Source organism: Ptiloglossa arizonensis, chromosome 3, assembly GCF_051014685.1.
Source record: "Ptiloglossa arizonensis isolate GNS036 chromosome 3, iyPtiAriz1_principal, whole genome shotgun sequence".
In the NCBI taxonomy this organism is placed as follows: Eukaryota; Metazoa; Arthropoda; class Insecta; order Hymenoptera; family Colletidae; genus Ptiloglossa; species Ptiloglossa arizonensis.
Window position 1 is genome coordinate 1,501,325 of NC_135050.1, and position 11,843 is coordinate 1,513,167.

Below are 11,843 nucleotides of genomic sequence, written 5' to 3' on the forward strand. Positions count from 1 at the left end.
CCAGATCGTCAACCTAGATTGATCGAACAAAGGATCGCGACGAACTAGAATTTCATTTCTTTTCTCTCGCATAATTCTTTTTTTTTTTTACCAATAAATTATAGCAGGCGTGAAATTAACACGTTGAAAGTAAACTCGTATGTCACGATCAGCGTGTTAATTTTACGTCAGCTGGGATTTGTCGGTTAAAAAAAATTATAGGAGCGAAATGAAACGGAGCTCAAGTCGCGGTACTCTGTTCGATCAATTTCTAGAGTTAACACTAGAATTACCAAAATGGTTGATTTGACTTGTTTCGAACTTCTTTTTAAAATCTTCAGCTCAGAAAAACGAACACCCCCTCGAGTTTGCTAAATTTTCAAAGGCTGATGTCATTAAATATTTCGCAGTTTGTTCAAAAGAAAAAAATTATAATTATTTATTATCTATTTTTGAATCAGAAGAAAGCGAATGTTTCCTGTAGTTTGCTAGCTTTTGAAGAACTGACGTCATCAAATATCGTATACTCTCCTCGAAACAAAAAATTGCAATTATTGTCTCCGTTAGGTTTAAAAGAACCTATCGGTATATACCTAACCTAAGATATATCTCCTGAAGTTTGTTAACTTTTTAGGGGCTGACGTGACGAATGGGATCTTCGGTGCGTTAATCGTGAAGCAAGCTGACATAAGGGATCCGCATCGCGCTCTTTATGACATAGAAGACACGAGCCACGTGATTCTGGTGACCCAGTGGCAGCACACGACTGATTTCGCATTTGCTCAAGGACACACCAAGCCAGGGATTCTCCTGGTGAACGGAAGAGGACGTCAACCGAACGGGCCAAACGTTCCTTTCACAAGGTTCAATGTTGTTCCAGGCCGTCGTCACAGGTTCCGCCTTGCGAATGCTGGCGGTGCTGGATCCTGTCCAATAACTATTTCCGTCGATGCTCATCCCCTTTTGCTGATTGCCCTGGATGGGCATTCGGTGGACCCACGACAAGTCACATCGATTACTCTGGCCAGAGGTACGTGTAACAAGCTCGACGGTAAAGCCAATTTCTGTAATTATGCGCGTTACCAACATCCTGACCGTATTCGATACCCTGAAAGTGTGGTAGTGAGGAAGATTATCGAACATCCTCAACTCAGGACTAAGGGTCGCTCGATGCTCGTTTTAATGTTACAAGCGCGTTTAAAAGTGAACAAATATAATAGTTGATTACAATTTATTTTGAAGTTGGAATCGTTTAATCATTTTTATCTTGGATGCAAGTCCAACCCAGTAATAATACTTTTTTGTCCAAAACACTCGTGCATATTTTGCTTTGTGTATACTCCAAGGTTATTGAAATCGGTGAAATAGTTTAATGTGGAAAATTACGAATAGAAGTAATTATTGTTGTTTCGTATTTTTACGTACCCTACGGGCTCTCGATTGTTGATCTTGGATGCATAGACAAGAGTCGTGGTCATTTTCTAGACTTTTTCATCCGTAAATTTTGCGACTTTAGAAATAAGAAATACCTCCATAAATTAGAAATCGCTCAATAAAAAGTCCATTCGTTATACGTGTAGATTGTAGATGATATTAAGATATCATCGTCATTAATTTTCATCGATCTTTCGTTTATTTCATTATTTTACAACGTGAAACCATCGTTTCGAAGTTCCTCGGATCGAATCAAGATGGTTCGTTCTTCGCGTTGAATATCGTGCATACATTATAAGTTTCTTTCGTTATTCACTGCGCGAATTTTTTACGAAGAGAACCAAAATGTCGCTAAGCGACGAAAATTCTTTATTGCGTGTACGTGTCCGTGTAAGTTCTTCAAACTCGAGTTAAATACTTTATATTGCGTGTGAAGCACATATGCTTTCGTTTGCTCGTAGAAATCGGTACTAATGCTGCATGATAATATTCCTTGAAAGACGAATAAACTAGTTTGTTGATATGCCTTCAAACCGTAAAGAAGGGTTTATTTATAAAGCGATCATTGCGTGTAAAATGAACGATCAAAAATATGGAGTCACGATTACCAGAAAATACCTGTGTTGTTTGGAGTGTGCTTCGATATTACTGAAAATGTGCAGAATTTAATCCACGGATATATTACGTTACCTTTCGACAAAAAATTATTAATTATAATTGTCTCTTTCCATGACCTTTCTTTGGATGCACCTTATATTGCCTCTACAACTTCTTTCCACCGTTTTTATAGTAACCTAAAACGTATCTTATAGTAACTCCAGATCCTATAGTATTCTAAACATTCAATCTTGTATCGACTTCTCCTAATTATGTTCTTATCGAATTCTCGACCAATTAGAAGCTAAAAGAATTTAACTCGCAGAAGATATCAAATCTAAAAAGATCGTTCTGGTTAGATTCTCACCAAACTACCTAATTGTATCACCTTCGTCACTTACCGTAATAGATCTTCAGAATTCGTTTCTGATATTTGCTCGACGATCATCTTTGCGTTAAATTTGTTATTTTACTGTGTAGAGATCGCGAGTTACCAGGTCCTTAGAAATTGAACAACAGAGAGATAAGACGATTAAAGACTTGCTCCATCCAATCTAAGAATCCCCAAATTTAAACTATAATCGGTCACATTGTTTATGGGTAGAATCTCCTCATCCTCGGGAAATACGCACCAAGTATTTATAAAATTAAAGGTAACTTTAATATATATTTGAACGAAAATATAGCACACTCCGAAGGAAGATGTTAAAAAATGATGAAAATTTGGGTAGTAGTTAAAATATTAATAAGACATTGTCACAAGTTCAAAGAATTGCAAACCTATAATTATTTACTGCAAATACCATGAGAAAATTATTGAAAAAGCAAAAGGGAACGACAAGTGCACGTCAACAGTTTATTTCGTTTGTAGGGCGAGCGAAGAAGAAAATTTGGGTAGTACCTAAAATATAATATTAATAAGAGATTGTCACAAGTTTCAAAGAATTGCAAATCTATAATTATTTATTGCAAATACCATGAGAAAATTATTGAAAAAGCAAAAGGGAACGATAAGTGCACGACAACAGCTTATTTGGTTTGTAGGGCGAGCGAAGAAGAAAAGTTACTTGATCGTAATGCTCGTTCCGGACAATAATTTTTATTACGTCACGGAACACTGTTAAAGGCTCGAAGAAGTACGACATTTCGCCGAGATTGAATTTTAAAACGTTGACTTCTTTCATTCCAGGTGAAAGAGCAGATTTTATTCTCAAAGCGAATAAACCGGTCGCCTCGTACTGGATGAACGTACACACGTCGAAGGAATGTGGAACGAGTCCCATAAATGGTGCCGCGATCTTAAAGTACAAGGGAAGTTCTATGCAAGAACCGTCGTCCACGGTCGATGCTGTTGATCAAACGGAAACCGAAGAGACGATGAAGAATCGTCTCGCCATGACAACCAATCCGGCGGAGAAGTGCAGCAATTCGGACAATTTATGCGTCACGGAACTACGCGCGTTGCGTAACATACCTAGCCCTCTTTCAGAGCCAACGATGGACGTCACGATACGTTTACCTATAAATTACAAGCGTCTGGAAGCGAACGACATTTCAGGTGCGTCATCGATAAATTAATTTTCCAGCTATTGGAGTGCGGAGTTCGGTACTGAAGTCATTGTGATTCATACTTATACTTCGCTAATATCGGCCAAGTAAAAAGTTCTGAGCGTGTTTCCTCTTTACTTCGACGATGAAATTAACAAAGTTAGAATTTTCAAATTTAGACCAAATATGCGCTGTTTTGTTCGATAACTTTTGTCCATTTTGAAGACAATTTCATAATTTCGCGATTGAAGAAGTCCTCGTCTCTATTGGTAAAAAACTTGACCAGCTCATTTTCACAAGCTTATACAGCGGGTGCCAGTTTTTTACCATGAAGAAAATTTTGCAAATGCTTGAAGAGCTTGAAAATATGATAATCGTTTGGTGTAAGGTCTGGGCTGTACAGCGGGTGCGATATAACCTCCCATCCAAGTTCGCGGAGCTTCTGGCACGTCGTTAAAGATCTGTGCGGTCTGGCGTTGTCTTCATGGAGCACAGTACCATTCCTATTGGCCAATTCTGGACGCTTCTCGTCGATCGCCTGCTTCAATCTGGTCAAGTGTTGACAGTATAGGTGCGAATTGAGTGATTGGCCCGATGGGAGTAGCTCATAGTGAAGGAATCCCTTCCAATCCCACCAAACACAGTAAAATTTTCTTGGTCGTTAATCCGGGCTTTGACGATCGTTTGGGCCGGCTCACCGCGCTTGGACCACGATCTGTTTCGCCTGTTGTTCTCGTATGTGACCCATTTTTCATCCCCAGTCATCATCCGTTTAAAAAATGGATCGATTTCGTTACGCTTCGGCAAAGAATCGCAAGCATCGATTCGCTCCAAAAGGTTCTTTTGCGTCGATTCGTGTGGCACCCGTACATCGAGCTTCTTCTTGAGACTAGCCTTATGCAAATGGTTCCAAACGGTTTTCTGGTTAATCTTCAGTTCCTGGTCAATGGAATAAGTGCTCGCGTGTCAGTCTGGCTCGACGATTTCCATGATTTTATCAACATTTTCGACGATTGGCCTACCAGAGCTTGTCTCATCTTCGACGTCCATATTACCAGAACGGAAGCGTTGGAACCACCGCTTTGCTGTTGCATTCGATACTGCATTGGATCCATAAACAGCACAAATTTTTTTCGCCGCCTGCTCCGCTTTTTCCCCTTGGTCGTAGCGGTACTGAAGAATGTACCGAATTATCTCGTTTTTTACCTCCATTTTGGAACGCTCTAACACGCAACTGGATTCACTAAACACAAAACTGTCAGAGAACTTTTTTTAAAGCGTTGTATCGCCTTTAAGTTGCAGTATAGAATTACAAGATGCAACGTATACATCGTGAGATATGGCTCGCTAAAGTCATCTATCGAAAAACGCTCAGAACTTTTTACTTCGCTCATTATTAATTCACAGTCGCTCGAGCTTCTGATCGATATAATATTAACACGGTGATGGTTGCTCGAGTACGAGCTCCTGACCAATATTTTACTAACACAATGATACTCGAGTCCGAGTTTCTCATCAATATTGTACTAACACGTTGACGGTTGCTGAAATCCGAGCTTTACACTAATATTGTACTAACATGGTGACAGTTGCTCGAGTTCGACCTCCTCACGAATATTATACTAGCACATTGACACTCGAGTCCGAGGTCCTTACCAATATTACACTAACACAATAACGCTCGAGTCCAAATTACACATAGTCGAAATTATATTTACAAAAGAATCATGAATCATAAAAAAGTGATATTTAATTCTAGTTGTTCATATTACTAGTACAAGTATAACGTATAATTGTTTCATTTCGAGTCGAATGCTCGTCACATAGATATCTTCTTCTAATCGCATATCTACGACTATCTGTTATTCCTGCCGATGCGAAAACAGCATCTGACGTTATTTTTTATCGTATTGGAAATGTTAAACGTCCGTTGATAACGAAGTCCACAATGCAGAAAATATGAGAGTCGTTAATTGCTTCGAAATAGCGTAATTGGACACGAGCGTCACGGAACAAGAGAAACTTGCCTTAATTAGCCGTCGACGTTTTGATCACCGTGTGGTCCGCTTTGGAACGATCCTTGCCATAATATATTCAGTACGCAATCGGGTGAAAATGGAAATTGATTTTATTTTTTGGCGAAGCGATGGAAAATTAGAACCGTATTTCTAAATTTTAAGAACAGTTCTAAAATTGGAAATAAATCGATCGACAAGAAAAACGTGGATCGATATTTCGACGATTGTCAATTTTCGTGTATCCTTTTCGTAATGTACAAATAAATATTATCTTCGTTTAATCTGCAGTCCAGATTTTTATCGGATCGCGTATCGTGTATTGTTGTAAATCGTTCTGAAGACAACCATGCTCCAAGTGGTTCGAAACTAGATGATTAGTTAAGCACGTTCACTTGTTTCGTTTCTTTCGTGTCTAGCAAATTATAATGTTTCGAACAACTTACCGTGTGATATAATTATAAGGCACAAGTGAAATACAACTCTTATGCTTTTAATTACTGTTTGAAACATTGCGTCTTCGGTCTCTTTGAATTCCGCATCTACTTATAGTGTTCAATTTCCGTGTCTAGTCTTGTTCGTCTCGTTCCACTTTCTCTGGCGCGCTCACTTTTCTGCCATATTTGTCGAAGCTGTAATTGCCAGCAATAGGGAAATATTAAAATTCTTTAACGATACATAAAAAGTATGTCAAATCATTCTTAATATTGGTGTAATCGTTAATGATATTGAAACGAGATTGTAACATCGTTGAAAAGTATACACAGGGTGTTTCAAAATATGTAGCCACGATTTCAGAAGCAAATTCAGCACACCAATACAAGAAAAGAAAATTTTTTATAAATATATTTTTGATATAATCTCGTTTCCTCGTTATTTTGCATTCGAATCGAAAATGTCCACTTCGAACAACTTCTGTGAAAATAATCGAATAACAGTGTAATACAAAACAATTATAATACAAAAACTGTTGTAATTTGAAGACAAGGTCATATCGAATACATGTTTAAATGAACTTTTTAAGTTCGTTTAAATTTATTTTAGCGCGTTGAATTCGTCTCTAAAGTTATGTTTACGTATTTTGTAACATCCTGTACATAATAGCTAGCGATTTACCAGAGAAACGAATATGAGATTTTTACATGAATGTTGACTAAAGGGCTGTTAATTTGTAATTGACAGTATTTATGATCAATTGGAAATATATATGTTGAAATGAACTTTTTCCTAATTTTTCACATATTTTGTAACACCCTGTACATAGTAACTAGCGATCGACCAAAGAAACGAATAAGAGATTTTTAAATGAAATTTGATGAAGGAGTTATTTGATTGGCAGTGTTGACAGTATTTACGATCGATTGGAAATATATATTTTTAACAAGATATTTTTGACTTTTAATTTAGGTAACAATGGAGTAGAAACGAGAATACTGAACGTGAACAATGCCACGTTCACCTATCCTTCGTCACCTTTATTGAGTCAAGGTGCTGATGTATCCGAAGAAAATTTGTGCTCTTCTTCCGACGACAAGGATCTTCGTAACGAGAACAACGAAACTGCGTCGTTAACGTCGCGACGGTGCCGTCATAGTGCTGTTACCATAGCCGACACATGCGAATGCGTCCATGTAAGGTATATACCACTTGGAGCGACTGTGGAGATTATTCTTCTAGATCAAGGTAATGAATTTAATTCTAGTAATGGGTACAAAATGTTCAAAAGTTTTAACGATGGACTTAGTAGGATAATATATTTTTAGTAATCTTTACGTCGATCGACTCTGAAAAAAACGAACAGTTTAGGCAATTTCTACGCATAATACATTAGCAATAATATAACTGAATACGATAATAATGAACGAGCAGTAATTGTAAAACTGTACGTAGATTCAAATTTATGTTTCGAAGTATTTATTATGAAGATTAGCGTAAAAAAAAAAAAAAATGAAATATAGAGTAACACAGAGAAACAAAGATAAGTAAGAAAACATTAATTATCTATTAAAAAATAATTCATGTGGTGAGTTCGAATACATAGTTCGAAAATAAATTTACAGAAATCTTGAAAAGTTATAGATTCGAGCAGGTGGAACGAAAGTATAACAGTTTATGTTATTTTTCCCTGTTATAACCATTAATTAAGGTTAAATTAACGAGTAAATTAACGTATTAAATTAACTATGCTAAAACATTACACGGTAATCATTCTGAACAGGACTAAATTTGAGCAATGATGAATCAATTGCAGTCTTCAATTGCAAATATCTCAAAAATTATTGAATAGTGGCTCATATAAATATATACCTTCAACAACAGAAGAGCAAAATCTATCATCCTGCAAAATTTGAACTAAATCGGTGAACCCAAGCGCTTTCCTTGTTAGATGTTCCATTTAAGTAAATCACCCTGTATATATAATACTTATCTAGGTATCGATGATTCATCCTACTATTATAGAAATGGTTTTCATATTTTCCATCTAAAAGGTATACTCTCAGTTTCTAAAATCGTGGTACTATCACTCAGCATTTCTATCACCTTATATTCGTACAAGAATAATTAAATTTACAAAGTCGAACACTAGTCGACTCGATTGTTGAGCAAACTATGTATACCCGTGTGAAAAAGCCATCTGGAATCAGGTTTGCGCATCATCGTCACGTGTTGCCTTCGAGATATCTCGTGTGTATCGCGTTTCAACGGCCTGGTTTGCGATGAAACGAAACAAGAAATTCGATTCCCAATTAGCATTGCGGTAAACACGCGAGAACGGTTTGCGACAATTGTTTGCAGTCCACCAACGGTTGACGAAGGGAACGTTCGCGATTCGTGACCGATGATTCGTCCCTGTTGTTTACTCACGTGTACGTGGACGATTTCCAGTCGCGAAATTGACTAATTAGCGGACTCACCGAGTGTTGCATCATCTTTGCGCAATGTTTTCGAAAAGTCTGACGAAACAGGCGGCAAACTCGCTGCAGTTTAGCCTTGAGTCGAGAACCTTGATCTATATTTCCGTTACACGCGGAGGCTGAGAATATTGATCGTGACTTTGTTCCATGTCCGAGAATTGCTTCTCCGAGAGCACATTTTACCTCTTTGCTTAATACGATCGTCGAATACCTATCGCTGGAATATTCCTTTCAAATTCCACGACAAACGTTACCAAACCTTCTTCGAATTTCGAGCTCCCGGAAAATGAAACGCAAAGCGGATCTGGCTACGTGGAAACATCTGGCGCGTTAAATTCCGTTTCGATTCGTACGTTGGCGAGAGACTTCGTTAAACGAACCCTCGTTGTACTAAGCGTGAGTCTTTCTAATCCAGAGAGATTTTTCCATTATTCAATTATACCGTTGGTATAGGTTTCGTTAAAAATGAAGAGAAGTGGAACAGAACGATAGAATCTTCGCGTAAAACATTTGCGCGGGATCAAGTTACGGATCTGTTTGAATCGGGGCGTGGTCTCATCCGTGGTTGTTCTCAAGCTGCCAGTGTCTGACGAGTGAAATCGATCCGGGGAACGAGTCGTTGAACCTCAAACGCGTTCAAACACAATCAAACGCAGCCAAACACGCTCAAACGCGTTCAAACATGTTCAAAACTCATCGAAACGAAACGAAAACGATTTTCTGTCGTGTCTCATTGGCGAAACGTGTCCCGTTCTCCAGGTGGCCTCGACGATCTGGTTTACCATTTGCACGGGTACAGCTTCTACGTGGTAGGGGCGAGGAAATTTGGACGGAGCGTGTCTCTGCAAGAACTGAGAAGCCTGGACGATAAGGGACAACTGTTCGATCGGAATCTCGATTGCACAGTAGTCAAGGATACCGTCGTTGTGCCAAAATTCGGCGCCGTCGCTTTGAGATTTAAGGCTGATAATCCGGGTAAGAATGTCTACCCTTGTTTGAAGGAAACGATCGCTTCGTAGAAACCATCGGTTTCGATCTCGAATCGCGTTTCGAGCCAGCAATGCTGCTCGTTACTTTTCGACTACAATCACGGTCGATTAATTTTACGTAACGAGCGCTTCGTTAAATTATACAGGTTATTGGATGCTGCGAGACGAGCACGCCGCTGATTGGACTCGTGGTTTGGACGTAATACTCCAGGTTGGAGAAACGGACGAAATGGCTTCAGCCCCGGAGGACTTCCCTAAGTGCGGATCCTTCGTTGGACCCGATTACTTCCTTATATAGACTGCTAATTACTTAAGATTCACGTGTAAATAGTTGTAAATAGATATTTAGAGACTGAACGTGTATATCCATTGGCAAGCATTTCATTTCTTTTTCTTTTCAATATATACTGCATATTTCGTATTTCTTCGCTCTCCATTTGTCAGAGTTCTCATCAATCGTCCAAGGTATCCCCACATTTCAGAGTTGCTTCGAGAATAATCGAACGGGGAAATGTACAAGCCTTGGCAATGCTTTGTATTCTATTTTCAATCAATAAATATTGTCAAGATTATTCGTCGTTTATTGAGGTACGATCGATTCTCAAAGTGCAGCAGGAAATTTCTGAAATTTTTCTTCCATTGTTTTATGTATCGTAAATATATCATTTATTGCATGTATGTACCGTTCTTTTATTGGTCCTTTTACAAGTATTTTGTATAGCGTTCTTTATATTCTTTTTCGTTAAGAGAATGTATTTTGTTTTTGTATGGGTAAATTAATGTATACAATTTTGATAGAAGCAAAATTTTAAATCGCGTTAGTCGAACTTCACGATTAATGTGGGACGAATCGTGGACAAATTATCATTGCCTCTCATAAAGGGAAAACCGGTTCAACGATTCTGGCGAACAGCTACCTGCAGATCAAGACAGGTCATACCATCGGTAACATTTAAAGGGGGGCACCACACTGACGAGTCAAAAAAAATTGAATCTTTTTTTTCTTATTTTTTTTTCAAGTTTGAAGCGTACAGAATGTTATGTCAAAAAGATATTTCGAAATTCAAACATTTAGCGAAGTTGCAGCGATAAATATATTTGTTTCACGTGTTTCTCAAAATTATATTTTTCAACCTGGTCGACACGAAATTTTCTATACATCCAATTATTTTAAATTTTATAAAGATATTCTGCATAGAGTGTTCTACAATGTAGCGTACGATTTTTTAAATATGTTAATTATTTAATTTTTTATAAACATTTAAAATCATGTTTTGGATAAAACAGGGTAAAGTAAACAACAATGTTTTCTTCTTCAAACTTCGACCATTTCTACAATTATTAAAATTAAGATATTTTTCTCAAGAAATTGCCTAGCATAGAGTTACCGCCTTAAGAATTGACTTACGTTGTCTCGTAAAATTCTTTCAGCGAAGGGAATTGCCAACCATAAACCTGTGTACGCCATCGCGTTTACTTATACAGTCGTAAATACAATATAGTATTACGAAATGTTCAATCTATTTCTTTCTTTTCGTGGTTGAATTTGTCTTGAAATACGTTTTCATACGATATAAAAAAAATGTGCAGTACCCTATTTAAAACAGTAGTGTGAAAAGTAGAAATATTCGATAATTTGTCTATGTAGATGTTACAGTATTACCAGCGAGAGTAATGCTTTTTAAAAGTTTACAAGTATTACAATTCGTGTTTTGTACAATTATCTCGCTTTCCAGAAGCTTTTTGGCGATGGAAATTATAAGTATCTTGTTCCGAAGAAATATTCTCCCTTTCCAAAAATAATTGCGAAAGAAACCTTTTTGTACGTAAGAAGTAAATCCAATGACAACTGTCTACATACCACGTGTACACGTGTCGACTCTTCTAATGAGCGAAAGCATTCTAACGAAGAGTGTCACCGTTAGTGAATACCGTTACGACATTCAATCTGAAAGTGTCTCTCGGATCCTCTTTGAATATTTCCAAAGGAAAACAAAAAAAACAAAGCAATGTTGGGTAGCGTGGTTCATTTCGGGTACAACGTCACGTTTTCAACTATAACCACCGTTGCGCTAAATTCGACGCCGGTGTGAAGAAATTTCCCAGGAGCAGGCTGATGTTCAGCCTCCACAGTGATGACCTGCTTGACCGCTCTCTACTCCCAGTCACTGACCCTGCTCTCCGTCCCGCACGAAATAATCCTTCTCCAGCACAAAGTTTTCCGCGAGTATGCCAAGATCGCCGTCGGTCCGGACTTCGTACACACCCTGCCATCCTTTTTGATCCTGGCGGCGATGACGATCGTCCTGTTCAGAAATCCACCATCGATCAATAGCGTCGCGCAAATGGTGACCTCAACGACTCTG

The 11,843-nt window shown here is 38.1% G+C and overlaps 2 protein-coding genes across 3 annotated transcripts in view; one reads left to right on the forward strand and one right to left on the reverse strand.

Annotated features, from left to right (window-relative positions):
- Positions 1–10,043, forward strand: part of LOC143144386 (uncharacterized) — a 34,614-nt gene extending 24,571 nt beyond the window's left edge. For both annotated transcript variants that reach the window (XM_076306734.1, XM_076306733.1), the window contains exons 5-9: positions 614–1,009; positions 3,200–3,568; positions 6,981–7,256; positions 9,248–9,463; positions 9,624–10,043. In XM_076306734.1, the coding sequence (XP_076162849.1) occupies positions 614–1,009; positions 3,200–3,568; positions 6,981–7,256; positions 9,248–9,463; positions 9,624–9,775 (1,409 nt within the window). In that variant the 3' untranslated portion in view covers positions 9,776–10,043. The remainder of the gene's footprint in view (positions 1–613; positions 1,010–3,199; positions 3,569–6,980; positions 7,257–9,247; positions 9,464–9,623) is intronic.
- On the reverse strand, positions 4,164–4,673 carry LOC143144387 (histone-lysine N-methyltransferase SETMAR-like). The gene is given in 3 exon segments (XM_076306735.1): positions 4,164–4,200; positions 4,202–4,497; positions 4,581–4,673. Coding segments are annotated over 3 exon segments (426 nt in total).
- Positions 10,044–11,843: the final 1,800 nt, after the last annotated feature.